At 34.5% G+C, this 22907-nt stretch overlaps 3 protein-coding genes across 4 annotated transcripts; all 3 read left to right on the forward strand.

Moving 5' to 3' along the window:
• The first annotated feature begins 3 nt into the window (after nucleotides 1-3).
• On the forward strand, nucleotides 4-1273 carry LOC113504104. Its single transcript, XM_026886214.1, has 3 exons — nucleotides 4-689; nucleotides 962-1025; nucleotides 1101-1273. The coding sequence occupies exons 1-3, from the start codon at nucleotides 483-485 to the stop codon at nucleotides 1169-1171; spliced, it is 342 nt and encodes a 113-aa protein (XP_026742015.1). The 5' UTR covers nucleotides 4-482; the 3' UTR covers nucleotides 1172-1273.
• Nucleotides 1274-1436: 163 nt separating this feature from the next.
• On the forward strand, nucleotides 1437-4786 carry LOC113504103 (NADH dehydrogenase [ubiquinone] 1 alpha subcomplex subunit 8). The gene is made up of 4 exons (XM_026886213.1): nucleotides 1437-1704; nucleotides 2493-2668; nucleotides 3454-3561; nucleotides 4204-4786. The coding sequence occupies exons 1-4, from the start codon at nucleotides 1576-1578 to the stop codon at nucleotides 4319-4321; spliced, it is 531 nt and encodes a 176-aa protein (XP_026742014.1). The 5' UTR covers nucleotides 1437-1575; the 3' UTR covers nucleotides 4322-4786.
• A 511-nt stretch (nucleotides 4787-5297) lies between these two features.
• LOC113504101 lies at nucleotides 5298-16125 on the forward strand. 2 transcript variants are annotated; one of them, XM_026886210.1, is made up of 6 exons: nucleotides 5298-5862; nucleotides 6875-7309; nucleotides 8263-8335; nucleotides 9233-9567; nucleotides 10379-11209; nucleotides 12359-16125. In XM_026886210.1, exons 1-6 carry the CDS (start codon nucleotides 5555-5557, stop codon nucleotides 12477-12479), a joined length of 2103 nt encoding a protein of 700 aa, XP_026742011.1. In that variant the 5' UTR covers nucleotides 5298-5554; the 3' UTR covers nucleotides 12480-16125. The 2 variants fall into 2 exon arrangements, with proteins under 2 accessions (XP_026742011.1, XP_026742012.1); XM_026886211.1 differs by lacking the exon at nucleotides 6875-7309 and having other exon boundaries at nucleotides 5303-5862.
• The last annotated feature ends 6782 nt before the right edge of the window (nucleotides 16126-22907 follow it).

Below are 22907 nucleotides of genomic sequence, written 5' to 3' on the forward strand. Positions count from 1 at the left end.
ACTGGTGGTTATGAATCAAAACCTTTAATTGAAAAGGCAAAATGGATAATACACAAAACTCGTAACTCGTTTTAAGGTACAACAAAACATGGCCGCTAATCGGAGGGATAATATTCCTTATTTTTTTTTATTTGATTGAAATAACTTACTTAATTCAGATTAGGTGAAACCAGGTTCTCTTTTTTTGATGTTTTCAGGTTCAAGTGTTAAGTGTACTGGAACCAAACAGAGAATAAGTTGTTGGCCCATTTATGTATTTGGAACAATGCATATGCCCAAGTTACCGATAAAAATCATCATACCCACATGATCTGTACATTGATAAACTTAATTATTATTCAAAGCACAAGTAAAATGTTATCAGATCTTCAGAATACGGGATCAATTGAAAGGTTTCAGTATAAATACACCTAAAAATTGTATTCGACATCATTCCAATTTGCGATCTTTACAAAGTTCCCGCTAAAATTGACGTTTCGAAAATGAACTCAAAATTGGCAACGGTATTAATGGCATACTGCCTGATCCACTTTTTTAGTGGATCTGAAAGTTCCTTTATTAAGCCTAATAATGTTCCAAGGGTTGGAAGAAGTAATGAAGAAATCGGCCCATTTGGGCAGGGAAGCATGGGCTATGTTATTAAGACAAGTAAGAACATACCTCGCATGGGTAGAAGGAACTACGACTCGGTGAGTATCAATAAAACTAAGCCTGTTCTAACACTTTATATTCATCTACGTTATTTTATTATCATTCATTATATATATCAGTCCGCAGTAGTGGAAAGCTTCTGGGGCACACCAAGCTTAATTGTTTCGGATGTATTCGTTGGTTTCTTTATAAATCTTGGCTTACAGGAGATGTTATGAAAAGCACGTATCGTGGGCGAATATTGTTTTGTAGAAACGTAAAAAAATCACAAATAAAGTGATAAAAATTACAATTCTTATTATATTTTCAGGAGAACCGTTACGATATCCCGAAGTTTTATCAGCTGCCAAATGAAAATTTCCAAGTTTATGAAGGTAGTAAACACGTATTATGTTATACGAAACATTGAACAAATTACGGAAAAATTACAAGCAACTACATTGTTTCAGATGACCAGCAGGAATATCAGGCCCCAATCGAGGCTTACTTCCCCAAACGCTTAGAAAACATGAAACGATAAAACATGGCTGGCCATAAATATATGTACTAACGCAACATAATTTACTTACATGGACAATTGATTTTAATTAATTTAGTTGAATAAATCTACAGCATGCATGCATTTTTTGTTGTTTTTATTTCTTTTTAATCTAACTTTATCGTATAACGTAACGTAATCTTCCAAATTTACTGTCACTGTCACCTACACTATCCGGATAAAACCAAAATACCACAACGTTAGTATTTATCCCTCTCACACTAGTTCAAAATGGTATTGTCTATCTCTTTTTGTGTCAACCATGAGTGACATTTAAAATCAATCTTTTTATTCTCGGATTTCTTCCACTGGTTTTGTGGAAGAAATTTATCTATTTATTTTGAATATTACTATCTAAATTTCTCGTGTGTATAAAATAAGACAAAATGGTACTCACCGCGGACGTTCACCTGCCCGAAGATTCGGAATTGACGGTGTCTGAAGTTCATTTATCGTCTTCTACTTTGATCGCTGGCTCCTTTCATTTAGGAAAATATTGTGAACAAGCCAATAATGTGAGTAAATCTTCATTATTTAATGAAGCTTTAAGTGGATCTTGTTGTTGTAAGTCAAGACTTCCCATTTCTTGTATGTTACAGTTAAATTGATTGCATAATCGTATTTAAATGAGGTTATGTTATGATAGGTATAATGATAAAAAAAATGTATTACTCTTAATCATTTTTTCGTTGCTGTGTTCTAAGCTACACAAACAGTCACTTAAAGATAATATTTATTCAATTCTTGCTTATTATTTAGTTCACTATTTTATGGAACCATTTCTTATATGTACCAGTACAGGATACAAATAAAAGTGCTGTTTAGATGGAAGGAGCACCTAAATAAATATGTAAAATATAACCTTTTTCATTAATTTGTATGTACTCACAGAAGTGATCATAAAAATATATACATATTATATTATACTTTAAATTAGAATAAAATACATAATATTTATTCAAATTACAAGATTGAGTAGGTATTAAAAAAGGTACTAGTTAAGATCTTCCCCTTTGCTGTTTCTTCATATATCTGTGAGCACAACTTTAAAGTAAAATTATGTAGCTTCAGTATCTGTTTATTTATAAGAATTTTCAACCGCAAATAGTCATTTGTTACATTAAAAGTTAGATTTGTGTACTCTACTTAGTTAAAAAACATATGAAATTGTACATCATTTTTCAGGAAATCACACACAAATAATCAGTGGATTTGTCAACAAATATCTAAAACAACCTTTCACCAAGAAGTAAAAAAAAAACATTAAGAAATAATCTAATATTATCTTCCTAACAAATTCCAGGAATACATGCTATGCCGCTTAGAGGAGAATGATCCGAGGAAATGCATCAAGGAGGGCAAGGCTGTCACGGCCTGCACGATGGAGTTCTTCCGGAAGGTGAAGAACTCTTGCCTGAATGAGTTCAACCAGTACTCCAACTGTATTGACAAGAGCTCTGGCGACTTCAGTTTGAGGCAGTAAGTAGAAAATAATAAACATAATTAATATTTAAAAAAATATTTGCTAAGTATCAAAATTTTACAAAATCAAAATGTACAGTCATGTGTATATTTTGTACATGTTTATGTGAATGAAAAAATACTACAGTGAGTTAAAGGTATACTGTACAGGTTGTAGCTGCTTTTTATCTGGCTTGAAATCTATATTTCAAAATCCAAATAAGTAAAGAATCAGTAAAACTTAAACACATTTTTTGTTAAATGTAAATGGCAACACTGGCAGAAAGCAAAATATCCCAATTGGTTCAAAAAGTTTGTTGCAATCCATTCTCAATACTTTATTTAATGTTCAGACTTTTATGTGTTGTAATACAGTTTGAATCCTGTGAGTGATTCATTTGTATACGGCTTCATCTCCCAATAATGAGGAAATGACATAAAATGCCTTTTATCTCTTTCATTTCCACCAGCAAAAGTAGGAGAAACAAAAACAAATCACATGTACATTTACAATCATTAATTAATTCCTATTCATGTGCAAGAATCCCTTCTCAGGCGAAATATTATAAAATTTGCAGGCATTTTACTGTCTTTCCACCCTATACTTCACCAGAAATAACTTTTTTGAAATGGCGGGGTAACACGTCCGCAATCCGCGGGATAGGATGCGGATATTTTCACACTTTTACTGAATTAACCTAATCGCAATGCAGTCTCCGATTTGATCGATGCGCAAAGCAATTCATCACGCACTATGTATAATAGAATTAATAGACCTTACACATTTGATCTTTCGTTTCCAGATGCCGCAACACTCAGGCTGTGTTCGACAAGTGCGCGCTCGACAAGCTGAACATCGAACGTCCGGCCTTCGGGTACTTCACCGAGGCGCGTGTACATGATACCAAGAGGTAATACTTATTCGTAATTAAGAATAAGAGTTAAGACTGAGCTCGTCAAGGCGGGGAAGGGATTTGACAATTATCACTAGGGGTACGAAAGACGTAGTAAGATCATCATCGGCCTAGCCTTGCCGGTTCAGCTGAGTACCAGTGTTTTACAAGGAGCGACTGCCTATCTGACCTCCTCAACCCAGTTACCTGGGCAACACGACACCCCTTGGTTAGACTGGCTGTCAGACTTTTTCAAGCATCTGACTACTTGTAACGACTATCAAAGATGTAGGAATAACAGCTGGGACCCACAATTTAACGTGCCTTCCGAAACACGGAGGAACTCGCTATGACAAAGATGGTCACCCATCTACGGACCAACCGCGTCAAGCATAGCTTAACCTGTGATCGAATCACTTATGCGGTTATGGCACAGCCACGAGCTCCTCGGACGTAGTAAGAAATCACGCATATTTATTAAAAAAAAAAAACCGCGCGATTCCTTAAACAAAAAGCGGCTTGTAAACATACTGGGTTTGTGTCTTTTAATGTTCATTGGACAACTTACTACCAGCAGCAGCTTAATGTAAATAATTACATTGTAATTAATATTTTACGGCATCATGATATTAAATATAATGATAATTATTCTCTTTCCAGGCCAAAGCCTTTGGAAGAACCGAAGGCGGTGTACCCGGACAGTACTCCGGAACTACCGGAGAATGCCGAGAAGAAACCAGCAAGATTCGGCTCTCGATTCTACTGGATGACCGAATAAACGGCCATAGCCGACCAAACAATAAAAAAAGACAATGGTATTTGCGCGAAAAATGGAATGACGTTACTTTTGGCGGGAATTCTGTTTCGATTTTGACAGATTTTGTTGTAAATAATAATGGGAAATATTTATTTTGCATAAAACTAAATATATCTAAAATTATTATTTAATACCCTGTTCCCTGTTATTATTGACGGGATCCGTTTTTATTGTAAAAATTTAATCTAATCGATGAAAATTTGAATTTTCCTTTGCCATTGCTATGTTTCGTTTCACCTTTTTCACGCAATACCATCGTCCAAAAAAGTAAGGCATTTGATAAGTTTTCTCCTAACAGCAATAAGTTTATTTAAATTATAAGAAAACAGTGTTAACAGAACAATAAATCATGTGCAACTCGTCTAATGTTTTACTTTGTTTATGAAATAGCTATTATTGATTTGTAGAGTAATAAATGTTGGAATTTATATTTTGTTTTATTTTTTCGGCATCCAGCCTTTGTGGGATTTGTGTGTCGTTTAATTGTAAGCTGACCGAAGTTTCGCTACTAACGTCGCAAATAATCAGCGTTAAGGCTCGAACGATCCATAAGTTGGTGTATTTTGTTTGTTTCTATGTTTCCCAAGACAGGATTCAATAAACCGTATCAATTATTTTTGTCATATCTGGAAAAAGAAGCAAATTATCAATTTATCTCAATCTGAAAGCCGATCGATATCAGGACAAACCATCAATTTATCCTGATATCGATCGGCGAAATATTTTGCGTAAATAGGAATGTGATCTGTACACAAAACGTCAAAGTTGACATTAGCTGTCTCTTACCGCGTTTCAGGTCAGAAAAGTTTAAATGATGAAGTTGTAATGTTCGCGTTCCTTCTTCAACTTACGTAAAACTTCGTTACTTGTCTCTTTTTAACGCAGGAATGTTTACCATTCTACCGATTTCGAAATGAATGAATACGCACAGTAAACCTTGAAAACGAAAATATTGAAACGCATGAGTGTTATTAAGTGTCGATTAATAAATAAATAATATTAAAAATAAACTCTAATATAACAACTTTCGTGCACAAAACCGTAATACGTCTCTAGTATTTTAAATTGCCATATTTTAAAACCTGTAAACATCGAAATCTATTACAAATAATGTGAAACGAACGTCGCGGTTACGTTACGTTAGAGCATTAAAAGTGTAAACAAACGTAATTAAAAAGTGTTCCTTCATAAATAATGTATGATCTGTATGACGAGGTAGTTAATCAAGACAATATATATCCGTACCCCTATAGTTTGTGGGAAGATTCTATATATTATAGTACGAAGAATCTACATCCATATACTTATATTAGTTATGGTGCGAATCCGGCGCAGTTTATTGAGCCGCTTACGCCGCTCCAGATGGAGCTTAGGGCTTCAATATGGCCGGAGCAGCCGAGCCTGACCGTGGAGGCCCCGGACATCCCAGACTGCCGCAAGAGGCGGATCATAGACCGGGGATCCCTCTACGATGACCCAGTAAAGTTCCACCAAAATGTCGCGTAAGTCTGTTTACTTTTATGCCTGTGCTTTGTTTTTTTTTTTTTAATGTAGGAAATCAAGCAATGACCTATAGACACACATGGTTTTTTTTTAAATCTTTCATAAAATGTGTTTTGTTTTTTTTTATAAAACAGCAATTTTTTTTATGTGTTTGTATAACTTTTAATGAACAAGCTTGATAAACAGATTATATGCCTATTTTTAAATTTGAAATGTAGTGAAAGATTTGAAACTCCTTGTGAAGAAAACTATTTTCTCATGTACTTTTTTAGCGATAATTCTTCCGGCTCCCTATGGATTCATATGTAATCCTATGATCAGGACTCTTCTACTACTTTTTCCAATGACGCCGTACTAAGTAAATAAATTCCTTGTGTCGCACACACATCCATGTAATAAATAACCCGGACTCTGAACAAGCATTTTTTCATCAAACCTGCAACTCATTAGCTATCTATGCTAAAGAAAAAACTTATCAGCAATGATAATTCTCTTTTTAAACAAGGCCTCCATAATGTAGAACAATTAAAAAATATTTGTGGTATAATCTAAATGAGCATAAGACATGGTAATAACACCATTGAAACAGGAATAGAATATTTGCAATTCTGACTGGCCTGTTGGTCTAGTGGGCTAGTGGTTAGTGCCACCAGGGTTTGATTCCCACTCAAGACAAATATTTGTGTAATGAGCATGATCATTTGTTTTGTTTTTGGATGTAATCTGATTTGACCTAATATATGTATGTATTTAGAAATATAATTATATTTATCAGTTGCCTAGTACTCATATTACAAGCTTCACTTAGTTTGAGACTAGAGGGCATGTAAAAGTAGTGAAATATTATAATAGATTTATTCTTATAATTCAGTACAGTCCAAATCAATTTAAGTTGCTTAATATAGCTTACTTATGATTTTGATTATTACATTATTGTCGCTGTCTTAAACATGGATCACTACGGTCAAATAATAAATATACTAATTATAACAATCTGTATCTTTCATCTAGATATCCACCTGCGATACCTAAGGACCCAAATTATTATCCACCTCCCAATAGAAAAGCGGACACTTCTTACTGGTTAAAGGTCCTGGGGGTCGAGTACTCCTACAGGCATCTCGGGTTTCCTGAGTTCGCCTACTCTCCCCCTGTGGTCAGGGAATCTTGGGACACTCCGGCTCAGGATACCAAGCTTCCACATCCTCAAGAGTACTTATACAGGCCCCCAGGGTCTCCGCACAATTACGATGGCCCCGTTTGGCCCCAAGAATACTACTACAGGCCTCCGGGAGGCCAGGACTACTATACCAGGGCCTACAGAGGTTTTCTGCATTATATCTTCGGTATTACCAGGAGACTCAGGAGACAGACTAATGCTCAAAAGAGGCGCAAAAGAAAACAAAACAGGATTCCGCCTATCGTTCCATTTACTAAGGTCGAAAGGTACTGAAATTGTGATTGTATTGCAATTCTTACTGTGCTCTTCAATATGTTTTTGCAATTGGCTATTTGATTAGAAAAATCTAATTAGTCTGCCAGTTTCATTTGCAAATAATATCAAATAGGTTATATTTTATTTACGCGTAAAAAAAAGAAAATAATAGAGTATGGTATCGTGTTTGAGACGTTTGAGTGTACGGATAGCCGAGTATTATAGGTTACCACGCCAGAGGCAATGTCCGCCATGTTTCGCAGGTTCGATGCGATCGATAGGAAAGTATTCTGAGTCTGGGTTTGCGTTTGTGATTTAACTCGTTGTAAAACTAACACAAGGATTTAATACTTTAGTACGAGAGTCGTTTTTAAGAAATAATTTGAAGCCATTGTGACGTCACTGGTCTGTACACTTTTTACCGACGAGTGACGTTATTAGACCTATTGCTATAGGTACAATTCACCAGCTTTGATGAGTTTCAACTGTTTATTTGAATAAATAAAATAAGAACTCATAACTTTTTAAATATGACCGTCGTGCGGACTAATTAGAGTTTTTTCTGTCAAGTACCCTATTTATCAATACTAAATTACGAGATCTCTCTAGGATAGTAAAACATTTGGTTTCTCCTATATTTCTGTCTATTTCCGATGAATTTATTCAAATCGGATTAAATTTGACAATATTCATATACTCCTAAGCATTTTGCCAACACAATAATTGAAAATTCAGTACTGGGCAAAGCGCTCGCTGTTAATACAATGAATTTCCAATTATTGTGTTGGCAAAATAGAACGAATAGAGTCAAATTTAATCCAATTTCCTTTCATTCATCGGCATTGTAAATAGCAGAATTAAGTCCTGGGTCCAACGCCCGCATGTTAATACAAATTATCACTTTTTATCCAGTGTTTTTTTTAAATTTTGTATAACATTAATATTTGACGACTTATTTTTACAGAATGATACAAAAGATGAGATTGCTGGGTCTCTACGGCACGGACGCCATAGAACCAGCCTTCCCCGCCGCCTTCGTAAGTCTAAGAACTAAATAAATAGATACTTATATTTATATATTATTTACCCTCTAATATATAACATTCTCGTGTCACGGTGTACGTAATTGAAATCCACGAAACGGCTTGACCGATTCTCTTAAAATTTTGTTTGCATATTGGGTAGGTCTGTGAATCGCACAATATCTATTTTTCATCCCCCTATTAAAAGATATTTTTATGAACCACGCTTTGCATGTATTGTAAAAGAGTTAGTTAATGATGCCCAGTGTTAATACTATTTAGGCTCGATTTTTCATTCGTCTGATAACTTTTATCTGAGGAATAAATATGGCCGTTTGACATATTTTCTATACAAAAGCTGTCAAAACGTCAAACATATTCGTCGAATAAAATTTATCTGGCGATTGAAAAATCGGCCCTTAGTCGACTATTCCTTGAAAATAGTGTGTTGTGTTTTCTGGCCTCTCTTAATAAATATTGTAGATGTATAATTTTTTTATAAAATTGCGACTGTCACCTGAATTTGTAATTCTTGCGAATCACCATACATCATACTTTTATAGCACTTATATTTCCTATTTATAAGAGTGCGATGCGACTTTTTTTTTGCTCTGCGAGCTATATTTTAACGATCATGAAACAACGGTGTTAATTAGAATTAGATTTTTGTAATTATTTATACGGAATAGAAGATATGAATCAATGTTAATTTTTATTGTGGTTTTGATTTGGGTGCACTTTAAAAAACATTGATTTATATCTTCTTTATTCCGCGTTATTTTATACAATGTCTTGTCATGTTATTGCAGTGTCATTTAAGTATACACACATTTTAAACCTTCCCTGCAAAATTATCTCTACTTTCACACCAACCTTATATCTCTAAATTTTCTCTCCAATTTCAAATTACAGGCAAAAAACAGGATAGATTCCGAAGAATACCACTTCGAATTCGTAGGCCCCGTAAAACCGAAGAAGGTTGATGCTAAAATCACTTTCGAGATGAACGTTCTACTCAATATTCTCGATTTCGTTCAAAACAACTCTGAAGTGGAGGTGGTCTTCGATCGAAGGCTGAAAAAGGATGAAAGGAAGCATATTCATAATATTGTGCTCATGAAACTGAAAGCCGATGACCTTGAGATGGTGGATGTGAAGAGTACTGCGCATATGGAGCTGCTTCTGCAGATCTCTGATAAGAACTGCTATGAGTTGCAGACGCGGAGCTCTGGGATGCATCCTTACCGGTGAGTTGGGTTTTATATTTTTGCTAGCTGCCCATTATTATAACATTTCGGCGCTACTTTTTGGAGGGCGTGGACGCTGACTAGGCGGTCGGGCCTTTTATTGCTCAGTATGTGCATGGCGGGGTCATGATAGGTTTGGATCTCCTGTCAGTAGCTATGTTTCTCGGAGAGTGGCATTTTGATCTAATACGAGCGACTGTAACCCACAGTCAAACCTTTACTTAGGTTTTATGGTAAATTGTTTAGTTTTTAAGATTTGATTTTAATAAATAAATAAATTAAATAAAAAATTCGCGCAACCACAGATGCGGGCACGGCGGGTATGCCCGCAACCTTAATTTTATTGTGACGTCACACTTTCATATTAGAAAAGATCGACCTATAGTCAAACGATATCCATTCCTAAGGCCAAAGTCAAAAAAGGATATAAATCAAATTCATGCCTTTCATAAGAACGAGTCCAAAATCCGACCTGTATTTGTGTATTTTCGGGTAACTGTGCTCACGCCTCACAACCTTCTCAGTAGTGACCTAGCTGCCCGTGTGACGTCACTTACCAGTACGTTTTTTACTAGCAAGTGATGTCTAGTCTTAGTCATGTCATAGTCTCATGTCTAGTCTAGTTTCTAGCCCCCACTACCATACTTAAAAACCTTTTCATCATTCTTACTTTTTAATATTTTTTGAAAATCCGTTTGATGGACAAAACAGATATATATTATTAGATTTAGTTAAATACACTATTCTAATATGTATTAACCACTGTAACTACTAGTTCTTTGAAAATTGGTTAATAAACTATCCATTACAGCAAAGTGTGCCTCTATAAAGAGGCCCCGTCTCACGTGTTCCTGATCATCCCGGACGATTTGAAGGAATTTCCCGTAGACGATGATGAAGAAGAATTCCTCACATTAAACAGAAAGTCTTCTAAACTCCGTAAAAAGAAACAAACGAGAATTTTAGGAAGAGGCCGAAAACTCCCTCCATCCGTTTTTCGTTATAAAGAAGAAGGAATACAACTGTTGGAATTAGAGGAGGAAATGAAGATAGAGATAGAAGGAGAATCAGAGAATAATAATATGCCAGGAGAGGAAGACGAAGAGACTAATCCTTTCCTTATAAGCATTACGAGAAATCTGAAAGCTCAAAAACCTGATTCGGATTCGCAGGACTCTGAATTTTCTGGATATCCAATGGATGCTTATCCATTACCAGACGTAGACAAAGAACCGCAAGTGGAAACTTCGGGGCCACAGCAATTCCGGGGCAACGATGGAATTTCAGAATCAGAAATTTCGGGATGGAATGAAGACTTCCTTGACACGGAGAAAACCCTACAGTCAATACTATCGGAAGCGGAAACACCAACTTTAAGACTTCCGCCGATCGAATCTTTTATACCATCACCTATGTCTGAAATTTTAGCCAGGATTTGTGACTATTTCATAGAATTTACTTTTGATCCAAATTATTCACAATTCAAATTCCTCGGACCGTTTACTGATGAAGAGATATATGCTGTAAATGAGTTTCTAGAGGACGCCATGAAGTACCTGAACAATGAGAGTGGATGTCACTTGACACACGTATTTGATATGTTGGATTTTGATATCAATGAAGATGCTAGCGGTAATACGGTGTAAGTATTCTTTGGATATTCAGCTTTTGTATCTTAATGTCTGGTAGTAAAGTTGGTTTTTGAATGGCGTCTTAAAATTAGTTGTGTTATGGATCAAATTTGGTTGTAACAGAGTGAGAGAAAGAAGTGGAAGTGATAGTCTTTGCTCGACAGTGGGATATTTAAGGCTAAATTAAATATATTTCAAATCAAATCAAATCGTTTATTCGTTATTCGCAGGTATAAGGAAGGTCTTAAATAAAGTATGTTCATGCCGTGATCCGCTACACAGGGCATACAAATGTAAAAATAATGAAATGAAAAACATTCACGTATTAAATCTTTAAACTTAAATACAGATAAATTAATGTTAACTTAGTATTTCACTTAAAATAAATTTAAGAACAAAAAAATAATAAGGCATTAAAAATTTCATCGGCATCACTGTCGTCTGAGAGTGCCTAAAAGGCTAGCGGCCACCACGTTGAACAGCAATGCGAATCCTCTGTGATAGGTAAAAGCCAGTCTTTGGGTCACTTGAATTGTCAACAAGACGCTTTACAAGATCTTCAAAAAGCGTCATTTCATATGGCTAGATATATGAAAATTAAGCTAGGTTCTTATGGGCCTCTTAAAATAATATTATTTATCAAACATCAACATTTCCTATCCTAAAAGGTCACTTAAATACCATATTTAACTAGCCCATCTGGCATCCACAACCAATATCTCTAAGTAATTAAGCATTTTACCCGACTGCGTCAAAAGAGAAACGTTAAAGAACACTTCCTCTCCTGTGACTGAGCTATTATAATGTGTATATATATACACCGTGATTTTTTAGTCGTCTTACAAAAGCAGCCCAGTTCATGTATCCAATGACTAGAACACGTTCATGATAAAAAAAAATAGGTATTTATGAGATTAGATATATATTTATTACAATGCTATGTAGGATTATGCTTTTGTTATTTATTAATAATTTTAGTATGTTGCACACTGTTGACTGCCAATATCAACCACTTCTCCTACCGCGGGTCTGCTGGTAGAGATTTCTTTAGAAATAAGCAGCACCCTTGTACATCCTATTTTGTAATGTTGTGTTATTCTTCTATTTTTTGTATGTACATAAATTATTAAATAAATAAAAAGATTACTTCTTTCTTTCAGGTTATACAAAACTATAGTACTGGAACAGCAACACAAGAAGAAAGCTATTTTCGACAGAAGCAGCTCTCTCTCAAAAGATTCGCCGAAGAAAATGTTTGTGGATGTATCCCTCGATGATTAAACGTACCGGTAATACTGAATAATGTTGTATACTGAAATGGGGTGAAATGGGAATGGGGTTGAGTAGTGAAATGGGTTTCTTTTAACATTTTGGTTAGTTTTTAATTAACTACTTACTTTTAAATAGTGTTGTGGACCCAAAGAATGGTATTTTGCAATAGGTCATGATGATTTTTTTGCGATATCTATGTCAAAAATATTTTTAATTTGGAATCTTGGTTTTGTTGTTAAATTCTGTATTTTAATACATTTTTCTGTTTCACCCCATTTCGCTCGGTGCGTATTTGTTGAGGTATTTCATACTTTTGATCAAATAAGTAAGTCAAAGAAAAGAATCAGTTTTTATGGTAGAGCCATTACGAAATTGCAACCTGTATAAGCCTTTTGTCAGGCCTCTTATATTACCTATTATCGACTATCGACAAATCTCTCGTAACTGTGACACAACACTACTCACTCTTTCATAATCATAGGGTGAGCGAGAGATCCGATAAGGCATAATATATGGCTAAAGCTCAATTAATAGTTTACAAAAATGCAGTTTTTGATTATATTATTGAATGTGTTGTAAGTTAACATACATATTGTCTTACTCCAAGGCCAATGCTAGTAAAAACTATCGCTTTTCTAAAAACTTATTCATTTTACGAAATATCTGATTAAAAGTATGAAATGCTCATTTACTTGCAATTTATATAATGGATATAGGGAAAATAGATTTAAAGATACAATTTTTAACGATGAAAACACTTCAATTGATTTTATTTCAATAACATCGAAGTGGCAACAATTATATATTGACAAAAGCTTCTGAAAGTGTAAAATAAAATTATTCAATGGTCCGGGAGTGCCCCGGTAAATACGCGTGAGTAAACCGTTGCATCATTTAGTAATTAATCATGATGCTCACTAAATTGACTAAAGATAATGACGACTGTTATATGAAAATTGTAAATATGTGTAGTTTTTAACTACATAACATAAAACTGGAGTCAAGTACTAAGCTAACTTAGTCCAAAACTGCAAAGAAATGGTATATATGATATTTCAATACCTTAAAAGAAAAATGTATATCGTTAATCAATGATCAAACCGTTTGACTCAAACATGACGTTGTCTAAATGACTTCAAGAAAGTGGAGGTTCTCAATTTGTCTGTATGTTTTTTACTTTAAAACTTCGGACTGGATGATCAGATTTTGTTGATACTTTTATCATTATTTTATTTAAACTTTATGTCAAGTGTGTATAAGTGTATACCGGAGTATTCTCGAGAATGCGCGCGACTATTTTTAGGCTCGAAGCTAGTTTGTTTGTTATACACTTGACATAAAGTTCATAATGCGATGTACAAAAACTTCCATTCCGTTCCATTCCGCGGCGGTATAAACTGAGCTTAACGTGAAATAGTCGTCATTTGGTCTAATATAATTATACATGAAGTTTTTATTTAAAGTCGGTTCTATGTTTTTGTTGTTAAAATAATATTATTGACGCAACAACACACACTAATTACTTTCAATCAAAATTAAAATGGTTTGTGACATCAACGACATGTTTGGGTCAAACCCTTTAATCGTTCTCTCAGGGACAATCCAAGGATAGATCACAGAAGTATGAAATGCTAATACGCCCAAGGATCGCAAATAAAATATACTATTGAAACGAAAATTGTTCAAAAATGCGATGAAACTTGTGAATATTCCTCAAAATAACGCCAAAAAGCGATTATTTTATTTTTATGTAAAAATATATATTTTTTTAAGTTTGAAACTAATATAAAACCTCATTGGTATGACTCAATGTAATTTGGTCAAAGAGGTGTTAACGTAAATATTTAAATAATTTTAAATAAAAATGGTGTCTTTTGAAATGGAAGGATTTTATCATTTTATTCGTGTTTCTGCTGCGTTACAGGTGATGTAGATATAAAAATATATTAAAAATATTGTTTAGGCACCACTAATAACTTGTATAAAATCCTTTCTTTTTCAAATTTCATCAAAACAGTTTGTGGATTGAAGATTGTCGTTGTCCTTAAATTTCCTCCGAAACATCCACAACAAAGACATCAGTTTTTTAAACTCTGCAATGTCATGTATTTGTACCTGACACCGACAATAATTCAGCAAAGATATAGTTGCCGGCACGGATCTTGAGCGCTCGGCGGAAGAGTGGGGATCGCTTTGCGCATCGTAAAATAAAACGCCAAACAATTGCGCGTAATCGTCGTCTTGAGGTGCATGCAACTGTAACACAGAACGAATCTCTCATTACGGCTATGACGCGACACGCTGCGGGACAATCACTGCACTTTAGTCCGCCCCGCGCCTCACTTCATACCGCAAAAGGGACACAAACAATCACTTCTACGCAGGTCAAGGTCAGCGCTCAAGATCCGTGCCGGTAACTATACGCAGGTCGCCGACGTGGAAGCGAGAAAGGGCACTGAGTGTCGTAGAGCGCCGTCCTGCTTTCACAACTGCTATAGTATTACTAAACATTCAACAGATTGATATAAGTACACCCTGGTCTTTGGCTACCATTCAAAGCGATTTCGACAATCTTGACCCCAAACTGTAAAAATTAATTAATTTGTAACATGTAAATAATGTTAAATGTATATTTTGTCTACGAAAGTCTAGCTAATAGCTACGACGCTAAAATAATCTAGATATAGGCGTGAATAACTTAACAATACTTATGTTGGTAGACGTGATAAGTTTAAAGTGCTACCAACTTTAGAAATGAGACAGGTGGTTTGACATTAACTGTCAAATTCTTTTTTCAACTATTTCATGGCTTTGAGATATTGGTGTTATCGCCGAAAACAGTTTTACTGTCATACAGTCTTGTAAAGTACTCATTGTCACTACACGAAATACATAAATAACAGCCGGTCGAAAAACAATGAAATATATGGTTTTGAAGGGGGTATTGTACTACTTTGACTTATTGCCCCCTATATTGAGATACTGATAAAAATAGAGATGTCCATTTACACGATTTGACCCCTTATTATGCAGTGAATAATATTTCCACTGTGAGAAAAGGTAGGCCGCGCGCCATAAATATAAAAAACGTTACTATTTAACTTTTAAATATGTTCTCAAAATATACTATCCTTTTTCCGTCTGTCGCTATGTCGTTTGGCAAGAAAGAGACACAATATCACATTGAACTGACATATTTTACAGAATTCAATTGTTGAATTAAGATAACTTATTCAATGCGTTGTTATACTCCATAAATATGATCTGATAAACCATTTATTTGTCGATGTATTGCAAAATAATGGATTTTTTTAAAATTATGCAACGAGTAAACAATATTTCAAAATAGTTTTCATATGGAAGCAAACATACTATGGTTCATAACCCACCGTATTGATTCCAAAGCTTCAGTAAAAAAGCACAGCCTTATCCAAGATTGAAACTGAGACGAATTACACCTTTAAGTATCATGTTGTCTTCTTAATACCACTTAGAGGTTAATCCTTCTATTGGTGATTTTCCGCAAACATTCAAATAACATGTACAAAAACACCCAGACTCAGGACAAGCGTTCGTGAATCACACAAATGCTTGTCTTACGTGGGGATCGAACTCACGACGCGTCGCGCGTTGTAGGTTTAACATGGTATACATATCACGTGCACAAATACAACCAGATCCAGGACAACCGTGCGTAGTTACCTTTGCTACTTGGCTACGCATCATGGTCAAAGGCACTGCAAAGATAAACAATCATTTTAGAATCTCACTTGCCTAAGTTTCGTTCTTGTATAAGGCTGTGAGATGGTTTTCAAAATAAATGCAGGTATATCATACTTAACTTAGTATATAGGACAGAAAATTATATTTAACCAACGTGATTTTAAATGCCGAAATATTATACGGCGATTAAGATAAGATATTATATACATAGTGCGGTTCAGATTTAATGGTGGTTCTTATAAGGTGTTTTCTTGATAGGTTCGCAGCGGTGTAACAAAGTCTTGGATTAATGATATTCAATTCGGTTTAAAATGCTGGACTGGTAATTGTCAAGAATTTGATTCATGGCTATATGGTGCATATAAGGCTGGCAGATGGCTAAACCGGAGTGCCCAGCCAGTTTGGGCAGACTATTGGGCCAAATAGCAAAAAGATCACCCTATATCTGTCTAATTATGTCTGTCATTAACCGCTTGCTTGGAAACCCTAGGTGGAGAAGGCACTTAAATCACAGCGAAATAAAATGTTTTTCGTTGCTGTCATTGCTGATGCTTTGATAATGATTGTTAACGTCATCGGGCTATAAGAGTAAGGGGTTACAAAGTGCCCAGTCCAGCAAATTATAATGTAATATTTTGCAACAAGACCATACTCTGCAGTTTAAATCGCCCTTTACCGCCGCCCTTAAGTCTGAATAGCACTATTAATCGAATATTGAAACGACACCGTTAAGTGTCATGCTATCTCTAACACTTTAAAGTGTTTAGACGGATATACACTTAAAAACGTCTTAATGTTTAGCAGCGTTTCAATATTTGAGGTTATTTAGTAGTAAGTCATTGTAGTCGTGTAATATTAAATGTAAACATGCTTTATCTCTTTCTGATAATTTATGAGAAAAGGAAACAAAAAATCACCTTTATATTTTTGTACTTTTCTAAGATGAACGCTATTGTATATAATTAATTTAGTATAAAAACTACTGGAAATAAAATTCGAAAGCGAAGACCACAAACAAGATAAATCCTATTCAACATTTTATAAAACAAAGTAGTAATTATTCAGTATTTTCAAAATAACATTCCTTTGAGGATGTTATAAATAAACTATTTTCCTAATGTACTAAACATTAAAAAAATTGAAACTATGTAAGAAGAGGCTAATCGTATCCGACTTTTCATCAACTAAAAATCAATTGTTGTCCTTTTCTAAATATCATCACCAGAAAGAGATGGAGCATGTTTCTTCAATTTTATCAGAATCTTGACATTGAAGTAAAAATGTAGACAAGCTATTATGTCTTATTAAAATTAACAGCTCAAGCTAAATACCCTATTTACCTGGATGCGGTGAGATTCAAAATAAAATGAAAATTATTTATTCAAATTAGGCTACTAAGTAGCACATTTTAAAGGTCTTGGTCAGCACCCAGTTTCGCCCACCCTTCACCGCGTCTTAAGTGCTTTTGCTGCGAGAGAGGAAACAGAGCAACCGACTCCCCAGCAGCACGCTGTCTTTCCGTTTATAATACCTAATACACTAGGAGGACCCCAACATAGCTTGTGAAAGGCAGGGAAATGGCTAGCCCAAACTTAACAAGCATTGTTCTTATAGCTTGTCTACATTTTAACAGATATTCATTAAGAATTATATTCTATTTAGCTAGGCGAGAATTTAATGACTTATCTACTGGATATATTGATGGGGATGTGGTATATTTTTTTTTATTTTTTTTATTTATCACATAACATACACAACATAACAGTTTACACCAAATCGTTGGGCAGTCAGATAATACAATTACAACAGAAACTTAAACACTAAAAAGGGGACAAAAGTCTACAAATTATAAAATTTACACATAAACAAGAATTAAATAAGAATAAACAAACACATAAAAAACAGTAAACAATCACCTTTCGTTCCTCAACTCACAGAATTTCAAACACATATAACAAAAATATGATATGTTGACATACATATTATATGTATGTATATGTATAGTATATGTCGTGGTGGCCTTGAAAGTTAACTGGTTTTTGTTATGCAGCTTAGGATCCCGGTTTCACTTAAAAAGAAATAATGTATATAATATTCCACAACTTTCACACAACGCCATCTAGTTTCAAACTAAGCGTAGCTCGTATTACGAGTACTAGACAACTGATAAACATACTTATATATTTTCTAATACATACATAATAGATTATCTTTTACGACGCGACTGCTAGAGGGATAAGGGAAATAAGAATGCCAAATTATGGGATAAGTCGCTTTGAGGATTTGACTGATAAAGTAGGTTAGTGCGCTGGCCATCGTGCTATGGTTAGGTAATTGTGAAGTTATGTGCTGATACAATATCATGTGACCATAAACGTATTTCTCTGAAAGAGTATGGTGATCGTTATGCTAAGGCTACGGCTGAGTTTATTGTACCTAACACTATATTATAACGATTGCCCGCGGGCCTAGCCTGCCCGCTAATGATCGGCAACATGAAATCGGGATAAAAGCTATCCAATGTGTTAATCCTGATTATAAACTATCTGTGTACCAAGTTTCATCGAAATCCGTTCAGTGGTTTTTGCGTGAAAGAGTAACAAACATTCGCAATTTAAAATATTAGTAGGATTGATGTTGAGTAGATAAGTTATTAATTTCCAACAATATATATCCTTAGGTGTAGTCGGGTTTAGGTATTAAACTAGATTTTTAAGGGAAAATAAATAACGAAATATTATTTATTAAAAAATAACTGTTTGTTTATATAATTTGTTTTGGTTATCAAATGTTTTACTTATAACGTATATTATTATACGTATAACGTATAGTATATTATCTTAAATTTTAATTTGCCTAAATTTGAAACGGAAGCAAGTACCTGTATAATCAGTTTTTAAGGTGTTAAGTAAAAAATGATGATTTATGATAAATCAGTAATGTTTTTTTATTTATTACTAAAATGGTTTCGCTTAAGAGGTTACTTATTTTTTTTATTAGACAACACAAACTGTATTAACCCACCGCGATGAACTATATTAAAAATATATTAACATCCCGTTTTTGTGTTATATTTTTGATAGGTTATCATTAAATTATAATTAATTAATCATACACAGGTTGTGTCAGATATAAGTGCTAATATTTAAGGGTTTAGGGAAACAAGAAATGTATGATATCTTAATTTTTTTCTCGTTCCTAATTCTTTTAAAGTTAACTTTTAAAATATTATGAGAATATGTATTCTTTTCTGTTACAAATTAAAGTAAAAAGTATAGGTTATTCGACCCGGCTACGCCTATTTTAATTAGTTAAGGCCAGTTCCCAGGTATATGACTTTTTTAAACTAATACCTATATAACGGATTGAAGAAGAATATATTTTTTATTGTAATTATGATCATAACATAACTCAACCAGGGCCCCATTTCTGCTATTTATAATGGTCGATGAATTTTAGGAAATTGGATTAAATTGGCACTATTTGTATTATTCTTAGCATTTTCCATCACAATAATTAGAAATTCAGAACGGGGCGTAACACTTACGGTCAATACGATGAATTTCCAATTATTGTGATGGAAAAATGCTTAGGAGAATTCCATTAATTTCAAATTTAATCCAACTGCCATTAATTCAGCGGCCATATAGCATAATCGGGGCCCAGAGCCCTCAGTTATGGTGACGTTATGCGTCAGCTGACGACTAAGGACTAATTAAATATTTTCATGCTGAAAACAGCAGAATATTAAATAAATATTATATTTTATTTCGGGTGCGTCCGACACTAGTCGGGCAATCCCGGTAAATACGCGTTATAAACCCTTATTACATAAATATTTATAAATCCGCCTCACGTAAGTTACTGTATTGAAAAAAATATTTATTTAAATTATTTCTTTTGTAACAATAAATTTTCGATCGAATTCAAGAAGGGAGAGCTTCTTAATTCGTCTGTATTTTGTATTCTTTTATGTTTGTTAGACTTCGGACTGGATGAACCGACTTCGTTGATTCTTATTTTCTTTTTAATTTAACGTGAAGAAGCTGTTATTTGGTTCCGGTCCTTCCAATTTCACTGAGTTTCGCTCAGTATTATAATATATTTGAAGTCTTTTGTTAAAACAATATGTTAATCAGGCAAAGTTCCTGATACCTTCTAGACTGTAGTCTCCACCGCGGTTGGTAACACAATACCAACCTCTTTTAGGGCCCATTTAGACGATGCGAGAATTACCGTTCAGCAATACATTGTGCAGCCGCGCTGATAGGATATCTGACGGGACATTATTGTATTATTAAATAAAAAAATAAATATCCCACAACTTTCACATATCGCCATCTAGTCTCAATCTAAGTAAAGCTTGTATTATGAGTACTAGACAACTGATAAACATACATATTATAGATAAATTACATCAAGACAGACCAAATGATTATGCTCACCACACTTACATTTGTCCTGGGTGGGATTCGGACCCACTAGGTCCGGTATAGCAGTCAGGGCCACTAACCACCAGACCAACAGGCCAATCGATTGCCAGCAATATATTACAACTTGCACGATATTTCTTGCATCGTCTAAGTAGGCCCTTACTGTCATCATGCGGAGGGGAGCTCGGAGCGGTGGCTTGCGTGGTTCTTTCTAACTTTATATTATTTTAATATCGAAAATATTTGCGTGATTTTAAATTAACGAATAATTTAATGAATATTATTGTTATATTTAATATTAATTTATAATCTAGTTTTAAGAATAATAGTTTGTATCCAGATTTTATTTATAAAATTGAATATTTTCATCGATTAGCTCAAATGTGTAACGAAAAAGAAATGCCACATTTTTATAATACTAAACTATTGTAGAACTGTGACTTCTCTATGGTAATTTTCGTATGAAATATCAAAAGTATTGTAAGCAATATAACTCTATCTCTGTCATACAAACTCTGCGCATTATAAAACAGAATTAAATTTATATTTTTCAGAGCTATTTTTTGTAATGTGAAAAAAACAATAATTAATTATATGTTGTTTTATAATTTATTTTAATGTTATGTAATAAGAGCCTATGTTAGTAATAAGAAAAAATACATTATCAAAGATTTTATAAAATGGGAAATGAGTACGATTGGTCGCTGTGCGAGCGAGACAGCATTGCACGGCTATAGCGCTGTCCCGCTTCCACAGTAACGTCGTACTTTAAGGAGAGGTTGACACCCGAATTGTTTTGAGCTTAACTCTAATATTTAATACTACGATAAGTTTTTAACTTCCATTTGTCCTAGGGCTGGCCTTTAGGTGTTAATAAATGTAATTTATTTATTATCTAAATATACAAAATATTGACGGTAATCGCGTTTTATTTTAAATACCTTTTGTAATAGTTGTATCTGTGCTGAATATTAGTGTGCTAACCCAGTGACCACTTTTAGATTTAATAATTCCCATTTTAAACATTCACAGTTGTGATTTCTGCTTCACCAGACCATCTCTTCTATTCAAAGTCTTTATTTCTCTCATATTACATTACATAACTAAATTACATGCCCCGCAAAACCGTTTACACGGTTTGACTGCGGGAACGAGTGTCACTTACATTAATAAAATTTATTTATAAATTGCAGACGTGGTTATTCACTCCTATACAGGTACTCAGATACCGTACACCGTACACCTTGAAAATGAGGACTTTCTAGCTGCTTTACTTCTCGAGGTCGTAGTCGAGGAGGGCGCGTTTTGGTACCTACTGCTGTATTTTGGTATTTTTATATGGTCTTAGGTTGAAAGAAGGAAACATTTATCTGTCAGAATGTGGTACAATAGATGGTTCTTACAGTTTACAGCCCCTATCTTATATTCTACCGAATCTGTGTACACATTTTTACCATAACTTTCTGATAGTGTCCGTAACGTAACGTGCTATATAGGTGCCTTTTCTCACGGCCCCAACTCCGCTATTTACAATGGCCGATAAATGGAGTCTTGGATTAAATTGACCCTAGTCGATTACTCTAAGCATTTTTCCAACACAATAATTGGAAATTCTGGGGGAGGCCTACGTTCAGCAGTGGACAGCGATAGGCTGAGATGATGAATTGGAAATTCAGAACATGCGGAGCTCTCACAGTCAATACAATGAATTTTATAGGTAATGGAGAACAGTAGTTTCAAATTTAACCCAATTACCATTCATTCGTTGATCATTGCATAAACGATGTATGAATAGGTACTATAACACCCTTAATCATAATAAACGCAATAATGTACCATCCTTATCTTATAGTTAAAGTTGTCAGAATTACCGCAAAACGCACATCTCCAACATAACCTGGCCTAACAGGTCTAGCTAATTACACATACACACGGGTCAACTTACGCTGGACATTTTTGTAAGGTGGAACCCCGAATACAGCTACTCAGGTTTTTTTTTCCATTGAAGTTTTAAATCTGGTGATAGAAAGAGATACCTATCTGTATATTTCCCACTGCTGGGCAAAAGCTTCTTTAAAATTGATAAGGATTTAGATAAATTCGTTCGCAGTGAGCTAACATTGTGACAATAGGCCCGGCTATTTTATTTCTCTCATTCATCAATAGATGGCGCTTTTACAAGTTCTCAAACATTTTGCGCGTGACGTGGGCATTCCTGTATCACGCAATCAAAGTTCGCTGAGATTGTAGGTATGGTTTCTATTATTGGCGCATTTCAACT

This window comes from Trichoplusia ni, chromosome 21, assembly GCF_003590095.1.
Source record: "Trichoplusia ni isolate ovarian cell line Hi5 chromosome 21, tn1, whole genome shotgun sequence".
Classification (NCBI taxonomy): Eukaryota; Metazoa; Arthropoda; class Insecta; order Lepidoptera; family Noctuidae; genus Trichoplusia; species Trichoplusia ni.